Source organism: Oncorhynchus mykiss, chromosome 29 (assembly GCF_057628025.1).
Source record: "Oncorhynchus mykiss isolate SJ-2025 chromosome 29, ASM5762802v1, whole genome shotgun sequence".
NCBI lineage: Eukaryota > Metazoa > Chordata > Actinopteri > Salmoniformes > Salmonidae > Oncorhynchus > Oncorhynchus mykiss.
The window spans coordinates 17722854-17743879 of NC_143050.1; the positions used below are offsets into that span (position 1 = coordinate 17722854).

General features: G+C 44.1%; 1 protein-coding gene across 8 annotated transcripts in view; it reads left to right on the forward strand.

Annotated features, from left to right (window-relative positions):
- Window positions 1-2099: 2099 nt before the first annotated feature.
- LOC110510013 (latent-transforming growth factor beta-binding protein 3) overlaps window positions 2100-21026 on the forward strand; it is a 47859-nt gene continuing 28932 nt past the window's right edge. For all 8 annotated transcript variants that reach the window (XM_036967647.2, XM_036967649.2, XM_036967650.2 and 5 more), the window contains exon 1: window positions 2100-2781. In XM_036967647.2, coding sequence (XP_036823542.2) covers window positions 2541-2781 — 241 coding nt within the window. In that variant the 5' untranslated portion in view covers window positions 2100-2540. The remainder of the gene's footprint in view (window positions 2782-21026) is intronic.

Consider the following 21026-nt stretch of genomic DNA (forward strand, 5'->3'; position numbering starts at 1 on the left):
TTCACAGTTATCCCACGTGACGATTGTCTTGATATGGAAGATGAATATGTGTTACTACTTGGTTTGTAAGTAATAACTATTGAGTTTACAAAGGGGGCAATTTCACACAATTTCGCAACAGAAGTAACTGGAATCCCTTTGTCCCCTCTGCGACTATAGAAATTAGGCAGTGATGTAGCCCCCCCCTCCCCCTTTTCTATTGCTGTGACTCCCTGACATCCTGTCATGTGGATGAGTGGCAGTCAGTGATCAAACCTTTGATAGCTCTGTGTGCTCGGTGGTGCCCCGAGTGTGTATTTCCAACTCTCCATTTCTCATCCGTTTAGTCTGAGTACCTCTCTCCTGTTCTAATGTTGAAAGCTGGACTGGGCTCTTGACTCAGTTGTGTGTTTTGTTGGGGTGTGAGTGAAGGTGCTTGAGTAGGTGTTTTTATGTGTTACAGCTCCACTGGGTTCTATTTTTGTGCTCTCCTGTGAGTTTAAAAAAAAAATATTGTGAGTTTGCATGTGAATGTTTTGTGCAAGTGTGTCTTGGCAAGGCATGTCGCTGTGAGGGGGAGAAGCGGAGGCAGAGAAATGTGAGAGCAGCCTGTGAACTCTCTCCAGGCCCAATGCAGTCATTTCCTTAGCGACTGAAAGCAAACATTCTTACTTTTTGGAGAGGAAGTGACTCAACCCCTCTCCCCAACTCTTACTTTCTCCTCCTGGCCAATCACATGACCCAACCGGATGATATTCCTGACCCCAACTGTACATTATTAACTGATTGTGAAGGTCAACCTATCATCATGGTGTGTGGTCTGTAAAAGGCACTGAATGGTCAATCCGAGGTCTGCATTGGCTGTGCAGCATTTACAGTGATATGGCTTCTGGAGAAGTCAGGGCATTCATATTTCTTGTGCTTCGAGAGCAGTGCAGAGCTGTTGTGGAGGAAGTTGTCAAGGAAGTGAGTTTGTGTTTATATAGGACCTCTCGCCCTCACCTACCGTCAACCAATCATGTAAATGTGGAGCTATACGGAGCCCTCTCCATTGTTACAAAATTTGAGAGGCACACTGCGATGTGATACAGAGCTCAATTTGGCCTCTGCATGCTTCTGGAGTCTCCGCAATTGTGTCACACCATCTATACAGCGCCTCCGACCACATTTTCAGATCAAGCATAAATTGCTCTGTTGTTACTTCATACTTTAAAAAAAGTTTTACTTTTTTTTTTAACCCTTTTTCTCCCCAATTTCATGGTATCCAATTGTTTAGTAGCTACTATCTGAAAGTCATGCGTCCTCCGATACACAACCCAACCAAGCCACACTGCTTCTTAACACAGCACACATCCAACCTGGAAGCCAGCCACACCAATGTGTCGGAGGAAACACCATATACCTGGCAACCTTGGTTAGCACGCACTGCGCCCAGCCCGCCACAGGATGCTGACCTTCTAGGCAGAGTTCCTCTGTCCAGTGTCTGTGTTCTTTTACCTATCGTAATCTTTTCTTTTTATTGGCCAGTCTGAGATATGGCTTTTTTTTGCAAAACTTCCTAGAAGGCCAGCATCCTCTTCACTGTTGATGTTGAGACTGGTGTTTTGCGGTTTTCAGCTACAATAGTCATTTACAACATTAACAATGTCTACACTGTATTTCTGATCAATTTGATGTTATTTTATTAGACAAAAAAATGTGCTTTTCTTTCAAAAACAAAGACATTTCTAAGTGACTCCAAACTTTGGAACGGTAGTGTATGTACCAATATTGGTCATCCATTTTTCATTTGTCCAGATATGAGATAGGCCTAAATTATGAGGGCTAATTATTCATGTTTTTTTGGGGAAACCGTTTTCTCAACAGGCACCTCTTTTCATCCCACAACTGTAACTGTAAACTAGATTTTTGTGAATGAGGAGCTGCTAGCTGTTGGCAGTTCAGTCTGTTTTGATAAGGAGGTGTTTTCCAGAGCGACTCGTACAGTTGTGCGGTTATCTTTCGCTGGATGGGAGGATAGGGGGCGTTAGAGAAATGACCAACATGCCTGGCCTGTTGCCAGCCCTCTCTGGAGATGATTGGCTCCCTCTCCCTCTCTCCTCCCCTTCTTTCCTAAACCCAGATACGCACACGCCAACCATCCAAGCAACATCAGGGAGAAAAGAGAGCGAGAAAGCGGGTAGGAAAAGGGGAAAGTTATCTCGGTAACTTTTGGGTTGTTAACGGCGTCCTGTATTTTAGCAACAAAAAAGGCATATACTTTACTGTTCTGAATGAATAATTGTTATATGCAGGGTGACTGAAATGAGCTGTTTTGAAAGGAAAGGAAGGAAGAAGTACACCACTGGAGTTTTCTCCATACTTTTGTCGTTGTATGAGGCACCTTTATAATCAACATTTTGGATTATCTACGGAAGTTAGTCGGCTGTTTTCAGGGTTCGATTGAAAGGATTACCGACTCCATTGGTGGTTTGGTCCGGGATAAACAGTCTTTAGGAGCATTGCATTTTGCCACCGTGAATGCCCTCATCTCTTCGTGCACGGCAGTGAAGGATGCCAGGATGCCTTCTCTGATCATTTCCCATCTGCTCGTCATCTGGCTGGGAGTCCAGAGGCTGGCCTGGTGCGCAGAGCGCGCATCCACCCGGGAGCGCTTCAAAGTGGTCATCGCCCCTCTCATCTGCAAGAGAATTTGTTTGAAAGGCCAGTGCCAGGACACCTGTGAGCAGGGCAACAATACCACACTGATAGGCGAGAACGGACAGTCAGCGGATACTCTCACAGGTCCTGGATTCAGAGTGGGTGAGTGGTTGGTTTGATGCCCATTTTGGCGACATATTTCTGAACAATATCAGTCCTACTAGGGAAGAAATTGCACATAGGCCCCTAGGCCTAAATCATCAAAATCAAAAGAAACAATTACATCTCAGCGGAAACTTTATTACCTTGCATTTCTCAGACATGGCTCATTGGCATATTTCAGCTTTGCCCCTCCTCTAACCACATCATCACATTGTCTGGCTGGCATGTGTTAAGTCTATCTGCACAGTATCAGATAAACTGTGGTAAGGCATGGAGCCTTATACTAGTTTACACTCTTGAGGCTACACTGGAGTTGACTCTCCTCTCCCACTGCCCTGTAAAGGAGGTGGCCAGTAACAGGTCAGTCACTCACAACACACTCACAATCAGGGGCGTAGGAGCTACTCTGACATTGGTGGGGACACATTTTGCTTCTGGGTTCCCCTGATTTAAAAAAATTAATAAAAACTGGTTTTAAGTGCTAATTTATAGTAACTTTTGAGAAGATTATACAGACAAATCTTATTAACTTACAAATAGGCACATTTACAAGTCTAAGAGGGACCTTGCATAGGGGCACTTACTCTGGTACAGTCCAATTAGTCTTGGGGCCATGGCCATTCATACTGCACTGAATACCAGTGTGACTGTTAACGGGGACATATTCAATTCAACAAACATTGTGTACTCTTTTTCTGCTACTGTATGATTTTCCTAGTATGTCAGGTTGTTACTACTGCTGCTCTACATACGGTATAGTTTGAACCTTAACATAATATTTTAAATGCATAATACAGTTATTAAACTGTAATAATAACCAGCAACATACACAGTTGACTGTTATTTTTTTTCTTTAAAGGTACAAATGAAATGTCAAACTGAAATGAATCAATATCTCCACTCAATTATCAAAAATTAAAATATCATGGTTGCCTCTCTCCTGCACAAAGTTAAAGGGATACTTTGGGATTTTGGCAATGAGACCATTTATCTACTTCCCTAGAGTCAGATAAACCTGTGCATACCATTTTTATGTCTCTGCGTGCCAGTGGAGGCTCATCAGGGGAGGAAGTGGAGGACCATCTGCCTCAGTGAATTTCATAAAAAATGTAAATAGTGAAACATTAAAAAAGTTATCCTTTTTAGATAAAACTATACTAAATATATTCACGTCACCAAATAATTTATTAAAACACTGTTTTACAACGAAGGTCTCAACAGCACTCTCTGGGGTAGCAACATGAACAAGCCATTGAAGTTTATGTCCTTCTCTGGGTACATTGACTTCAATACAAAACCTAGGAGGCTCATGGTTCTCAATAGTGGAACAGTTTTGAGCAAATTAATTTCTTGAAAAATAAAGGAAAAGCAAGAAAGAGTGAGCCATCTATATTTCGTTGTATTTTTTTCACTTTCACATACTTAGCTAGCAAATGCAGCTAGCTAGTTTAGCCTACTCAAACACACAGCTCAAACAGAGAGGGATGCCATGTTAGCTAGCTGGCTATAGCTATCCAAAGGAAGTCTTCCAAGTCAAGGTAAGCTTGGGGTTTTATTAATTTATTGCTACCGAGCCCACCGTTATAACTGCTAAAGTGTTTGCTGTACTCTGTACTGCATGATTTTAGCGAGTTTACTAATGCATTAGTTCTAGTAGCTATGTTGACTATGATGTTAGCTAATATGGTGACACAACAATGTAGGCTGTGTGTAGCAGTTAGCGATTATGGTATGAAGGTTTGGCTTGGAATGTTTTTTTTGCCTAGTCTCGGACAGCTGTTGTGTTGTGCAATGAAGTCCACAAGCGAAGGGAAAAGGTGAGAGGAGGAGAGCGCATAGATGTTAGAAGGAATTACACAATGAGCAAAGTGATCATGCTGTTCGTATGTGGCTGCTATGAAACTGAACTGTGTTTGCGGCCAGGTGATCAGTGATTCATTACGGCGATTCTGTTGAAAAACATTTCTTAAATGAATGCAAACGAAACAGGAATAAACATACCTGAATTTGTCTAATAGAATCTCTCCTTTGCAACTGTTTGGAGTGGACTAATGATTGCACCCTAGATCAGCTAGATGCAGGCAAGAGTGTGCAAGGCGGTATTGAATGTGTCACTTTCTGTCACCGTGTTTACTATTTTTCTCTCGATTTGTGCACCTACATTGTAAACTTTCATTCATAGGCTAGGTTGTAGCAACCTCATGATGGGTATAGGGAAAATTTGAGTATCATGTAGTAGCCTAAACCTAGTGATGTTACATTGAGCTGGGTGAATGGAATATGAATGACAGTCATCCAATATGCTGTAATAGAAATAAGGCCATGCTCATTAAAAAAAATCGCCCTGTCTCATTTTAAAGGGCAGTTTGAAGGAAGTTTCTAACTAGTGTCCTTTGGGTGGTGGACCATTCTTGATACACACGGGAAACTGTTGACCGTGTGAAACCCAGCAACGTTGCAGTTCTTGACACAAACTTGTTCGCCTGGCACCTGCTACCATACCCTGTTCAAAGGCACTTACAATTTTTGTCTTGTCCATTCACCCTCTGAATGGTACACATACACAATTAATGTCTCAATTGTCTCAAGGCTTAACAAGTATTCTTTAACCTGTCTCCTGCCCTTTACCAACGCTGTTTGAAGTTGATTTAACCTTTTACGACTAGGGGGCAGTATTTTAATTTTTGGATAAAAAACGTTCCCGTTTCAAACAAGATATTTTGTCACGAAAAGATGCTCAACTATGCATATAATTGACAGCTTTGGATAGAAAACACTCAGACGTTTCCAAAACTGCAAAGATATTGTCTGTGAGTGCAACAGAACTGATGTTACAGGCGAAACCCAGATAAAAATCCAATCAGGAAGTGCCGCATTTTTTGAAACCGCCTCATGTGACATCAATAAGGGACCATAGCTTTTACCTGGATTCACCTGGTCAGTCTATGTCATGGAAAGAGCATTATGTTTTGTATACACAGTGTAAATGATCATTCAGATTGATTCACAGTTCGCAGTATGACAGATCATCAGTCTATGAACGTTATGGCCTTGGAGTGGCACTTCTAACTATCTTACCTGTTGGTTTGAGAGAGCACTGTTATTATTTGCCCAGCTTTTCATTAGTCATGATTAGGGGGTATCTCTTTCTGTGATGAGGGGTGTCCCTTTCTGTGTTGATCCGTATGGGGCCCAAGGTTATTTTAGGTTGACTACACCCCAACCCCACAATTAAGGCAGACTACGAATGCGAACAGGACCCCAAAATAAACTGCAGTGGTAAAACTAAACGAAGGCACTGATTCAGTCACTATGAAAGCTACATTTATGCAAATACAGCAGAGGTCATCCTTGAAGTGTTGGCTGTGGGGCATCGTGGTCAAGAGGGTTAGAGCAATATTCACATTCACTTATGCCCACACATTTCCTATACATTTACACAATGCTTTTATTTAAGAAAAATACAACTAATGACTGTAATTTCCATTGACCCTGTCATGGTGGTTTCAAACAGATTTTGTTTTGGAAATATTGTAGTGAAATGTGAAGTTGCTAAGCTTTTTCTCCCACCAGCCCTTCATTACAGAACTACAGCGTATTTGTAAATTACAAAAAGGGGTTTTGTCATAATAAGCTATATTTTTCTGCACTGTAAATTAATTGTTCAAAACAACATCAGAATGGCCCTGCATTTATTCTCCAGTTGTAATTACAGTACAATACTGGATTATTCATTTGGTGTCATCTGAATCTTTGGTCCAGAGAATCAAACTGGTGTACAATCGGGCCTGTGTCTAGTATTGTACAGGTACTATAAGCTGCATTTATCCAGGCTTTTGTCCAGTTGTGTGGGTTTGTCTGGCTGGGGCTACAGAGGGCAACCTAAGGCAGCGTAACTTTTGGCAAAGGTGTGTGTGGACTGTGCACTCAATGGACATGCAGAATTTCTCTTTAGCATGTTGCAATGGCCGCTGGTCAATGACAACAACAACGCTTTTCAATATCTGAGTGGTTGTGACTTCAGCACCACAGCGAAACTGAGGCCTAGACTGAGCAAACCTGCAAGAACCTTGCCGTGATGCAGTTTGCTTCCAAATGCAGTCATTTTCTGCCTAATGATTCAAGATTGCCTTTCTTAAAAGAACAATGTTGTTCAAGCTGTTGTAGAACATGATGAAAAAAAGGATACATAAAGCTTTGTGAGTTTCAGGTAAGTCTATTAAGCCTCAGTCTACCGGGCTGGTTTTGTCTATTACTATATTTTACAGTAATTACATTTCCATCCTAGGTTCTGAGAGTTCATTTGAAGTAAATGTCCAGTGAAAATCTCACTTTTAAAATGTCATATTCTGTTAACTTACCCGTACCCAAATAAGGTTGTTGACTTGTCCTATACTCATATTTGTGTCCAAAGCATAAATCGGAGGGGGAAAAAAACTTGCTTGCTATTTCCTCATAATCATAGCTGAACTGGCAAATCAGTGGTCTACTCGCATGAATATTTTCAATGACTGGTATACGCCCAAACCATTCTGTTGTTGGGGTACGCCCACACCATTCCAACACAGAAAAGCTGCTTTTTAACATACTAAAATGGACATTGCAGTCAAAAACGTGATTTTCCTTTTGGCCCAGATAATAACATCACAATCTGATCTACTTTGAAGGGGTAAGCGGGGTAGACTCGAGTCTAGATGATTCTATCCGCCAATCAGGGCTGTGTATGTAAATATATACACATTTTTTTTATCAACACGCCCACTCGATCAGACTGAGCATTTCAATGGCAAAAGGCGGCTCGGGAAATAAATGCTAAAATATATATTTGAAGTGATTTTCATGAAATAAACACACACAGTGATTTATTAGACATAGAGTGATGATTTAAAAAGACGGCATGGGGGCTTTAATAAAAAAAGATGGAAGGAAAACTATTTCATTTATATTGTAATTAATTATAGGTAACATTTCATAGAAATATGGAAACACTGTATACTTACTTTAAAGATTTGTAATAGATTCTGACATGGTTAATGCAAAAAAAACCTGGTAAATGAGAATTGACACAAATCAGTCAACCTCAACTCCAACAGTGAAATGATATAGGTGACCCTTTTCCATGCTCATTCTGTGCTCATTCTCTTCACATTTCTCTTATGCTACTGTCAGAAGTGTATGGCACAGGTCTCCTAATATATCATATTAAGGAATCCCAGTGGTGTGGGGAGTCCAGCAGGGTCAGAGGAGGATTAGTTGCTGCTTACTCAAAATTAATAACGTAAGCTGATTACTTTTGGATGACTTTAACTTGCAACCTAAACCAGTCATTGTCATGAATTTGAAGTTCGACAACTATGCAATTGTTGTTATTATGTTAATATAAAATAGGGTTCCAGAATTTTCAGATTTTTTTCATTCAATAGAGATGCATTTGTCTACACCTTTTTTCGGCGTAAATATCGCATACCACATAATTCATTTGGGGCTAATTCACCACCTGAGTAAGTGGTTAACTAGATCGCTAACTCTTAAGTATATCCTAATATTACTGATAGTTGATATCTAACAGTACATTTAACGTATAGGCCTATGCACCCACCTTGAATGGCCGACGTAAGTGTCCTTTGTTCAATAATAAACGCAATTCAGACCAGAAAACTGGGACCCATTTATCTTCAACAGTAACAACACTGGTTGCTTTCAATACAGGGTTTTACCGCAATTACATGTTGAATTATTGCGCAATCAAAAAGCATTTTACAAAGGAGAGAGAGAGCGTGAAACTGCACTGCTTCAAAGCAGGAACTCTGTAGTCCAGAACAGGGTTTCACAAACTCAGAATGGCAGTATTGCCAGAGAATAGTTAATGAAGTAGCTAAATAAACAATAAACATAGTTATATTTTTATGCATTTTTTTCTTGTCATACTCAAATAACATACTGTATCAGAGATGAATCCCATAATAATATCAGATATGGCATGTGCTGTGTATGTTGACATACTTTTACACGTTTCATTTCCAGCAGGTTCTATAGATTAAAAGAGTCAGCGGTTGATCTTTGAATCAGGCTCGTATTGTTCTGTGTTATGTCTCCTCCACACAGTCATAGAGGTTGAGCTGGGTTGTGCAGGTCAGTGAAGCAGCACTGTATGACCAAAGAGGCTGAGAATGGGAATCAAGTGAGGTTACTGATAGATACTCCTCCCACTGCCCCCTCCCACCCTCCCTGCAGTATTTACCTACAGTAGCTCTGAATCTGGGTTTTCCTGCTCACAGCTCTGTTTGGGCGAGGGACGCTGGATGCTGCCTTTCTTTCTTTTCTCCTCAAAGGTTGCTACCACACAGGCATTCCATCCATCAATCTCAGTTGCCTGGTAGCTGTTGCTCCCCATCTCAACTAGACCTGTTTCTTCTCTCCCCACCCAGTCGTTCTCCCTCTGTATCCTTAACCAGACCTGCTGTGCTCAGCCCAGTCACTCTCCCTCTGTATCCTTAACCAGACCTGCTGTGCTCAGCCCAGTCACTCTCCCTCTGTATCCTTAACCAGACATGCCCAGCTCAGCCCAGTCACTCTCCCTCTGTATCCTTAACCAGACCTGCCCAGCTCAGCCCAGTCACTCTCCCTCTGTATCCTTAACCAGACCTGCCCAGCTCAGCCCAGTCACTCTCCCTCTGTATCCTTAACCAGACCTGCCCAGCTCAGCCCAGTCACTCTCTCTCTGTATCCTTTACCAGACCTTCCCAGCTCAGCCCAGTCACTCTCCCTCTGTATCCTTAACCAGACCTGCTGTGCTCAGCCCAGTCACTCTCCCTCTGTATCCTTAACCAGACCTGCCCAGCTCAGCCCAGTCACTCTCCCTCTGTGTCCTTAACCAGACCTGCTGTGCTCAGCCCAGTCACTCTCCCTCTGTATCCTTAACCAGACCTGCCCAGCTCAGCCCAGTCACTCTCCCTCTGTATCCTTAACCAGACCTGGTGTTCTCAGCCCAGTCACTCTCCCTCTGTGTCCTTAACCAGACCTGCCCAGCTCAGCCCAGTCACTCTCCCTCTGTATCCTTAACCAGACCTTCCCAGCTCAGCCCAGTCACTCTGTAACCATCTGTATCCTAAACCAGACTTCCTGCTTCATTCAGCCCAGTCCACAGGAGGTTGGTGGCACCTTAATGGAGAAGGAAGGACTGGTGGTAATGTCTGGAGCGGAATAGGTGGAATGATTTCCATGTCTTTGATGCCATTCCATTTACCCTGTTCCGGCTGTTATTATGAGCCGTCCTCCCCTCAGCAGCCTCCTGTGGCCCAGTCACGCTGGCTCTGTTTCTTTGTAGATCTTTCCATATCGTAAACTCAGGTTTCCTCCAGAACTTTGATATGCTGGGTAGTGCTGGACCTAAACAATATTCCCGTCCTTACTATTAAGGCTGAGCTGACCTCTGTATCTATAGAATGTCCTATATCACTCCCCCTGTATTGCGTGCCTAAAGGTTCCTCTCTCTCCATCCGTGACACAGGATGAAGGTCATGTGAGGATGTGAAATGCACAAAATATGACTTCAATGGGTCATTCAATACCAATCATGTATTTAATTCTGAATGCTCAGCTTCTGTCCCACATTTTATTGCAGTGATTTATTTAGGTTTTCCCTGGGTATGGGTCAGAGGTAAAGGTCAGAGGTCCATGGGAGAAAGAAAGGTCAAAGGGAAATCAGCAGAACAAGCAGAACTGGACCAGCCCAAGGCTAGCTGTCCGTGTTTAGAGACACACTTTATTTTCCCTCTGAGAGCCCTCTACTCTTCCCCACACTCACTCACTTCCTCCTCTGATGCCAAGTTATGGGTGCTGTGGTAAACATGGGAAACCCAGAAACCTACACCACCACAGTGTGCCACAGGCCTGGCTGTGCACTGAGATGGGGCTCAGCATGGCTTCACTCACACACTCTGTCAGTCTCTCCCTGGGGCATAGAGAGGGGGATTCATTCAGCCATTTTAGAACTGTGTGTGTGATGACTGCCTGATGACTGCTTGATGAGTGCTTGAGGACTGCCTGTCATCTGAATCATTGCTCCTCATGAGCCTCACCCCTCTGTGAACTCTACATTAAGGGTGTGTGTGTGTGTGTGTGTGTGTGTGTGTGTGTGTGTCTGTGTCTGTGTGTGTGTCTGTGTGTGTGTGTTTTTGGTGCCATGTCACAGCCTCCCCTCAAAGTTGTGTTTTAATGTTTATGGTTTGCCTCTCTCTCTTATTTAGGCTACTCTCATATGGAGGGAAAATATCTCAGGTTATTTGAGGTCGGGAGCGATGTCGATCTACAGTCCAATCCCAGTGTTTGTTGATATCTGTTCAGCCTTTACTGCGCCAGGGTAACCCTCCAGGTCACATGGTTATTTGGTGATCATAACAGGGATTTCTCATGGAATTCGATTCCTCCTCTCAGGGCTATTCCCATTCTGTCACTGGCTCTATTCAAGTCAACACTTTGGCGCAGGTTGAGAAAAAAGTAGCAAATTGTTTTTGGCAGCTGAAGCTCCAAAAACAAGCACTAATTAGAGGTAATTTCTTAAGTGACGAGGGAACACAGTGTGTGTGTCATGGAGGAGGCTATCTCGCATTTGAGGGAAATATAGGAGCTAGCTCAAAACAACATCCCCATCTTTATCCCGCTTCCCTCCCATTTGCTTAGTGAGGGGCAGAAAAGGAGCAGTTATTTAACGCTGGCCAATGGAATGTGAGACTGTGTGACTGCACCCTGCCAAACCTCTAAAGCTGCACAGCCATTAGCCAGGGTAAATACAGAATCACAGTGCTGCTGCCAGGCCAGGGGGAGAGGGCCCTAAGACACCCCAGCCACTACAGCTCCCCTGAGGGGTGTGCCACCACACTGCAGCCGGGCCTGGGCAGATATCTGAAGTCAGCTCTGCTGGGTACACTGTCAGCGCTCCTCTCGCTACCTGCCTGGTCTGCTATTATACTGTAGGCCCAATGACAGTGGGATTAGACCAGTGATTATATGACAACATTCACACTGTTGCCAACATATTCTCTCTCTCTCTCTCTCTCTCTCTCTCTCTCTCTCTCTCTCTCTCTCTCTCACATACACACACACACACACACACACACACACACACACACACACACACACACACACACACACACACCCCCCCCCCCTCTGGGCCATGTAAACAATCTCACATACCTCCATGACATGTTATGTCCATTGAGAAATCAGGGTCTCACACCAGATTAATTGTAATTTTAGAAATTATATAGAATCAAAATAAGTGTTGTAGATAATTCTGCTTGAAAATAGGGGGTGGGTGGGTTTAATGAAAGTGGACTAAGTAGTCAAATGGTTAACAGTGGTGGTCTGTGCTGTTTAAGATGAGGAAAGACAAAAAATAAAATAATGAGCGTGGCCTTATTTCTATTACAGCATATTGGATGACTGTGATTCATATTCCATTCACCCAGCTCAATGTAACATCACTAGGTTTAAGCTACTATATGATACTCCAATTTTCCCTATACCCATCATGAGGTTGCTACAACCTAGCCTATGAATGAAAGTTTACAACGTAGGTGCACGTAGGTGTTTTCCAACAGAATCATCGGAATGAACACACCCCTGATCAAACGCAAACAAATCCCTTTCATTGCCACATACAAACAGCTTGTTGCATTACTTCTCGCATCTACGCACTCTCCTCCTCTCATCTTTTCCTTTCGCTTATGGACTTGCACAACATATCAGCTGTCTGCAAAAAAATCTTTCCAAGCCAAGCCTTCATATCATAACCACTACACACAGCCTACATCGTAGTCACAGCATTAGCTAAAGTAACATCATAGTCAACATAGCCAATAGAACTAAGAAGTGAGTAAACCCGCTATAATCATGCAGTACAGTGTACAGTCAATAAGCTGTTTAGCAGTTACAACGGCAGGCCCCTGTGGCAATAAATTTGTAAAAACCAAAGCTTACCTTGACCTGGAAGAGTTCCAGTGTTGGATAGTTAGAGCCAACTAGCTAACATAGCATCCCTCTGTTTGAGCCAGGTGTTTGAGTAGGCTAAACTAGCTATCTACATTTGCTCCACCATTTTTGAAGAAATTAAGTGCTAGCTAGCTCTAGTTTATGCCTTCAGTACTATATTCATTCTCTGATCCTTTGATTGGTTGGACAACATGTCAGTTCATGCTGCAAGAGCTCTGAGAGGTTGGTGGATGTCCTCCCGGAAGTTGTCATAATTACTGTGTAAGTGTATGGAAAAGCGTTAATGCGTTTGAGCCAATCAGTTGTGTTGTGACAAGTTAGAGGTGATATACAAATATACCTATTTGGTAAAAGACCAAGTCCATATTATGTCAAGAACAGCTCAAATAAGCAAAGAGAAATGACTGTATATCAAGGCACACCTGTTCATTCTTGTTGGTGTCCTTTAGAAAAACCATGGAATGAGTACGTGTCCAAACGTTTGACTGGTACTGTATATTTATATATATAAAGTGCCTTCCGAAAGTATTCACACCCCTTGACTTTTTCCTTTTTTTACAGCCTGAATTACAGCCTGAATTTAAAATGGATTCATTTGAGATTGTTTTGTCACAGGCCTACACACAATACCCCATAATGTCAAAGTGTAATTATGTCTTTAGAACATTTTACAAATTAATAAAAAGCTGAAAAGTCTTGAGTCAATAAGTATTCAACCCCTTTGTTATGGCAAGCCTAAATAAGTTCAGGAGTAAACATTTGCTTAACAAGTCACATAATAAGTTGCATGGACTCACTGTGTGCAATAGTGTTTAACATGATTTTTGAATGACTACCTCATCTCTGTATCCCACACATACAATTATCTGTAAGGTCCCTCAGCCGAGCAGTGAATTTCAAACACAGATTCAACCCAAAAGAAAAGGTTTTCCAATGCCTAGCAAAAAGGGTGTTTATTTGTAGAATGTTTTAAAAGCATACATTCAATATCCCTTTGAGCGTGGTGAAGTGATTAATTACACTTTGGATGGTGTATCAATGGACCCAGTTTCCACAAAGACACAGGCGTCCTTCCTAACTCGGTTGCCGGAGAGGAAGGAAACCTCAGGAATTTCACCATGAGACCAAGGTGACTTTAAAATAGTTACAGAGTTTATTAGCTGTGATAGGAAAAAACTGAGGATGGATCAACAACATTGTGTAACGGTTTTCTTGGTGAGAAGGAGAGTCGGACCAAAATGCAGCGTGTCGATTGCGATTCATGTTTAATGAAAAAACACACTAAACACAAACACTACAAAAACAATAAACGTAACGAAAACCGAAACAGCCTATACTAGTGTAAACTAACACAGAATAAGGACATCAAGACACTAAGGACAATCACCCACAAAACCCAACACCAAACAGGCTACCTAAATATGGTTCCCAATCAGAGACAATGACGAACACCTGCCTCTGATTGAGAACCATATCAGGCCAAACATAGAACTAGACAAACTAGACATGAAACAGAATGCCCACTCAGCTCACACCCTGACCAACCAAAACATAGAAATATACAAAGTAAACTATGGTCAGGGTGTGACATAGGGTGTGACATAGGGTGTGACCCCCCCCCCCCCCAAGGTGCGGACTCCGGCCGCAAAACCTGAACCTATAGGGGAGGGTCTGGGTGGGCATCTGTCCGCGGTGGCGGCTCTGGTGCTGGACGTGGCCCCCACCTCACCTTAGTCTTCCCCCACCTTATCCTCTTCCGTGGCCTCCTCACCATGGCAACTCTTCTCAATGGACAGAGGGGCGGCAGCTCCTGGCTGACTGGCAGATCTGGAAGAGTCTGGTCGACTGGCAGATCTGGAAGAGTCTGGTCGACTGGCAGATCTGGAAGAGTCTGGTCGACTGGCAGATCTGGAAGAGTCTGGTCGACTGGCAGATCTGGAAGAGTCTGGTTGACTGGCAGTTCTGGCTGCTCCATGCTGACTGGCTGCTCTGGCTGCTCCATGCTGACTGACAGCTCTGGCTGCTCCATGCAGACTGGCTGCTCTGGCTGCTCCATGCAGACTGGCTGCTCTGGCTGCTCCATGCAGACTGGCTGCTCTGGCTGCTCCATGCAGACTGGCTGCTCTGGCTGCTCCATGCAGACTGGCTGCTCTGGCTGCTCCATGCTGACTGGCGGCCCTGGCTGCTCCATGCTGACTGGCGGCCCTGGCTGCTCCATGCTGACTGGCGGCCCTGGCTGCTCCATGCTGACTGGCGGCCCTGGCTGCTCCATGCTGACTGGCGGCCCTGGCTGCTCCATGCTGACTGGCGGCCCTGGCTGCTCCATGCTGACTGGCGGCCCTGGCTGCTCCATGCTGACTGGCGGCCCGGGCTGCTCCATGCTGACTGGCGGCCCGGGCTGCTCCATGCTGACTGGCGGCCCGGGCTGCTCCATGCTGACTGGCGGCCCGGGCTGCTCCATGCTGACTGGCGGCCCTGGCTGCTCCATGCTGACTGGCGGCTGTGGCTGCTCCATGCTGACTGGCGGCTCTGGCTGCTCCATGCAGACTGGCAGCTCTGGCGGCTCCATGCAGACTGGCAGCTCTGGCGGCTCCATGCAGATTGGCAGCTCTGGCGGCTCCTTGCAGACTGGCAGCTTTGGCGGCATCCTGCAGACTGGCAGCTCTGGCGGCTCCTTGCAGACTGGCAGCTCCATGCAGACTGGCAGCTCTATGCAGACTGGCAGCTCTATGCAGACTGGCAGCTCCATGCAGACTGGCAGCTCCTTGCAGACTGGCAGCTCCTTGCAGACTGGCAGTTCTGAACAGGCGGGAGACTCCGGCAGCGCTGTAGAGGAGGAAGGCTCTAACAGCGCTAGACAGGCGGGAGACTCCGACAGCGCTGGAGAGGAGGAAGGCTCTCGCAGCGCTGGACAGGCGAGGCGCACTGTAGGCCTGATGCGTGGTGCTGGCACTGGTGGTACTGGGCCGAGGACACGCACAGGAAGCCTGGTGCGGGGAGCTGCTACCGGAGGGCTGGGGTGTGGAGGTGGTACTGGAAAGACCGGACCGTGCAGGCGCACTGGAGCTCTTGAGCACCGAGCCTGCCCAACCTTACCTGGTTGAATGCTCACGGTCGCCCTGCCAGTGTGGCGAGGTGGAATAGCCCGCACTGGGCTATGCAGGCGAACCGGAGACACCGAGCGCAAGGCTGGTGCCATGTAAGCCGGCCCAAGGAGACGCACTGGGGACCAGATGCGTAGAGCCGGCTTCATGGCATTAGGCTCGACGCTCAATCTAGCCCGGCCGACACGCGGAGCTGGAATATACCGCACCGGGCTATGCACCCGCACTGGAGACACCGTGCGCACCACTGCATAACACGGTGCCTGTCCGGTCTCTCTAGCCCCCCGGTAAGCACAGGGAGTCTGCCCAGGTCTCCTACCTGGCGTAGCCATACTCCCTGTTAGCCCCCCTCAAGAAATTTTTGGGGCTGACTCTCAGGCTTCCATCCGCGTCGCCGTGCTGCCTCCTCATACCAGCGCCTCTCTGCTTTCGCCGCCTCCAGTTCCTCTTTGGGGCGGCGATATTCTCCAGGCTGTGCCCAAGGTCCTTTACCGTCCAAATCGTCCTCCCAAGTCCATTTCTCCAAGTAATGCAGCCTCTCCCACTGCTGCTGCTGCTCCTGCCTCTGTTCCTTCTCCTGCTGCTGCTGCCTGTTGACACGCCGCTTGGTCCAGTTGTGGTGAGTGATTCTGTAATGGTTTTCTTGGTGAGAAGGAAAGTCGGACCAAAATGCAGCGTGTCGATTGCGATTCATGTTTAATGAAAAAGCACACTAAACACAAACACTACAAAAACGTAACGAAAACCGAAACAGCCTATACTAGTGTAAACTAACACAGAATAAGGACAGTAAGGACAATCACCCACAAAACCCAACACCAAACAGGCTACCTAAATATGGTTCCCAATCAGAGACAATGACGAACACCTGCCTCTGATTGAGAACCATATCAGGCCAAACATAGAACTAGACAAACTAGACATGAAACATAGAATGCCCACTCAGCTCACACCCTGACCAACCAAAACATAGAAATATACAAAGTAAACTATGGTCAGGGTGTGACAGTACACCCCCCCCCCCCCCCCCCCCCAGGGTGTGACACATTGTAGTTACTCCACAATATTAACCTAATTGACAGAGTGAAAAGAAGGAGGCCTGCACAGAATACAAATAGTCCTAAACATGCATCCTGTTTGCAACAAGGCACTAAAGTAATACTGCAAAAAAATGTGTCAAAGCAATTCACTTTTTGTCCTGAATGCAAAGTGTTATGTTTGGGGCAAATCCAATACAACACATTATTGTGTCCCACTCTCCATATTTTCAAGCATAGTGGTGTCTGCATTATGTTATGGGTATGCTTGTAATCAATAAGGACTGGGGAATTTTTCAGGATAAAAATAAACGGAACGACAATTTGACAGAACTTGAAGAATTTTGAAAAGAATAATGGGCAAATATTGTATAATCGAAGTGTGCAAAGCTCTTACCAAGAAAGACTTACAGATGTAATCACTGCCAAAGGTGATTCTACCATGTATTGATTCAGTGTATGAATACTTATGTGAATGAGATACAGTTTTTCTGTATTTCATTTTCAATACATTTGCAAACATTTCTAAAAACATGTTTTCACTTTGTCATTATGGGTTACTGTGTGGAGATGGGTGAGAGAAAACAAGACTTACTCAATTTTGACGTCAATACTTTCTGAAGGCAATGTATGTGTGTTTAGCGTTGAAGCAGGCACTGTTTGGAAAGCTTTGGGCTGCAGCTCTCCTTGCCAAGCAATCTGGGGCAGATGCGTGGGGTTGAGAGGATGCAGGAGTGCAGTATAGGTAGTAGAGGTCGACCGATTAATCGGAATGGCCGATTTTTGGACACCGATTTGGCGTTTTTTTTATTTATTTTTTTACCTTTATTTAATCTTTATTTAACCAGGCAAGTCAGTTAAGAACACATTCTTATTTTCAATGACGGCCTAGGAACGGTGGGTTAACTGCCTCATTCAGGGGCAGGACGACAGATTTTCACCTTGTCAGCTCGGGATTCAATCTTGCAACCTTACAGTTAACTAGTCCAACGCTCTAACCACCTGCCTCTCATTGCACTCCATGAGGAGACTGCCTGTTACGCGAATGCAGTAAGCCAAGGTAAGTTGCTAGCTAGCATTAAACTTACCTTATAAAAAACAATCAATCATAATCACTAGTTAACTACACATGGTTGATGATATTACTAGTTTATTTTGCGTGTCTTGCTTTTGCTTATAATCGATGTGGTGCGTATCGTTGCTCCAATGTGTACCTAACCATGAACATCAATGCTTTTCTTAAAATCAATGCACAGAAGTATGTATTTTTAAACCTGCATATTAAGCTAAAAGAAATCCAGGTTAGCAAGCAATATTAACCAGGTGAAATTGTGTCACTTCTCTTGCGTTCATTGCACGCAGAGTTAGTGTATGTGCAATAGTTTGGGCTGCCTAATTTGCCAGAATTTTACGAAATTATGACATAACATTGAAGGTTGTGCAATGTAACAGGAATATTTAGACTAATGCAGCTCTTCGTTGTGCGTCAAGCATTGCACTGTTTATGACTTCAAGCCTATCAACTCCCGAGATTAGACTGGTGTAACCGATGTGAAATGGCTAGCTAGTTAGCGGAGTGTGCGCTAATAGCGTTTCAAATGTCACTCGCTCTGAGACTTGGAGTGGTTGTTCCCCTTGCTCAGCAAGGGCCGTGGATTTTGTGGAGCGATGGGTAACGCTGCTTCGAGGGTGGCTGTTGTGTTCCTGGTTCGAGCCCAGGGAGGAGCGATGAGAGGGACGGAAGCTATACTGTTACACTGGCAATACTAAAGTGCCTATAAGAACATCCAATAGTCAAAGGTTAATGAAATACAAATGGTATAGAGAGAAATAGTCCTATAATTCCTATGATAACTACAACTTAAATATTCTTACCTGGGAATATTGAAGACTCGTGTTAAAAGGAACCACCAACTTTCATATGTTCTCATGTTCTGAGCAAGGAACTGAAACGTTAGCTTTCTTACATGGCACAAATTGCAGTTTTACTTTCTTCTCCAACACTTTATTTTTGCATTATTTAAACCAAATTGAACATGTTTCATTATTTATTTGAGGCTAAATTGATTTTATTGATGTATTATATTAAGTTAAAATAAGTGTTCATTCAGTATTGTTGTAATTGTCATTATTACAAATACATTAACAAAATTGACCGATTAATCGGTATCGGATTTCTTTGGTCCTCCAATAATCGGTATCGGCGTTGAAAAAATCATAATCGGTCAACCTCTAATAGGTAGGCCTATCTAGTTCCCAGTTAGTCAACAGAGTTGACCTTACTCCCAGGCAGCCTGCTAGCCGGCAGGAGGAAGTGGAGGAGACTTTCTCAGGCCTGTGTTTTAAAAACCCAGTGATTATGTCATTTACTCTGGGCTATGGGCACAGCTACAGAAGTCCAGAGTCCACTCTGTGTATGTGGTATGTGGTCTCACAGCACCAGTTTAAAGCAGGCATATTTGGGGATGTGGTTTCTTGCTATTCTACTGACGGTAAAGACAAGAGCGTCATAAGACCTTGTGCCTCCCATTATTGTAATCATGCCCTTTTAATAGTGATAGTAGTGGTAGTGGTGGAGATCGTTATTGTGGGGTAATGTTGTTTTTGCCGTTGTCCTTTTGATGGTATTTCTGCAGGGGGTGTGAAGAAATTAAAATGGAGTTATTTGATGTGGGTTGTGGAGCTTATTGGCATTATTGAATCATACATTGATTGCTAGTGACCCATAATGTGTCATTCTCTTATATTATTATATATTATTATCATCTATTTTATCTGTTACCACTAGTACAATATTTGTAATGCTGAGTTGTACTAACAATGAGAACTTTCCTGTGGTTACAGATAGAGGGTTTCACTTAATAATAATATTGTCTGATGGTTTGGCAAATACTCTCTCCTCTTTAACACCATAAATTTTTAAGGCATATAATCATACTCTCATAATCACTGACTCAGGGATGGAGTTCTTTGATGGGGTGGTCGCGACAAAAAATAATTTAACTCATCGTGAGGGGCAGCCGTGGCTCGTGGGTCTGCGTACCCACATCCACATCCATACCCACACGTGCAGTCAATGCCTGCCCTAGCCTAAGTCAAATTGACCAAAAAAAGGTTTAAAGTTCATTTCCTGAAATGTACACATTTTGCCATGGGGCATAGAGAAAATGTTCCAGTTTGGAATGAAGTTTGCTGCAATGCTCCACTTTCTGCCATGGGGCGGAGAAAATATGTTGCAATTGTATAACTAATTTCATGCAATTCTACTCACGTTTTCATGGAACAGACAGAAAAAATTGAGTTTTACAGGACATTTCCTGCAATTTTACTCATTTTGCCATGGGGTGGAGCAAGATGTTTGCAGTTTTGAATATATCTGAGTGAGAGTGACTAACCATGACTACTACAAGTTTAGATAACGGGCTAGACAAACTTGCCTAACTTAAACATGTTAGCTGACATGGGCTAATTAAGTGACTGTCAGTGAATGACATACTGTAATGAGAAAAATTCAAAATTTGGAAATTGAACCTTGTGTATTCTACTATTCTACCTCTCAACATTAAGTTGAGACCCCAACTGAGTTTAGTTTTTGGAAATTGATCCGCGGGCCTACAAAAGGGGGGCTGCTAGTTGCCTATCCCTGCATTAAAGGATGATAAATATTTGTTAAGCCATGAGAAGCTGGCCAGCCTTACTGACCCACTGACATATTTCAGATTGTCTTCTAAGAAACATAAGCTTTCAGATGTACACCGGGATTCATCCCTTTTGCAGCTCACTGTACGTAGACTAGCTGTTGAACTGGAGCGTTAAACTATCATTTGTTCATTTTGAGCTGGGAATATTTGAGACGGGAGAGAGAGGCTGTGGTTGGATGTGAGGCTGAAGTGGGAGGCGGTCAGGCTGCTGCGTCATCTCCAGACAGACAGAAGTGCGTGGGTGGGAGGCCACACTCCGAGCCAAACCCCAAACACACAAACAGCGTACAGGCAGGCAGGAGATCCCCTCCACTAAAGCTCATGCTGAGGTCTGGGGGAAGTCCGAGTTTTTCTGGTTTTACATGCACTGTATGAACTGTGATGCAGTGATGTGAGAGAGCTCTGAGCTT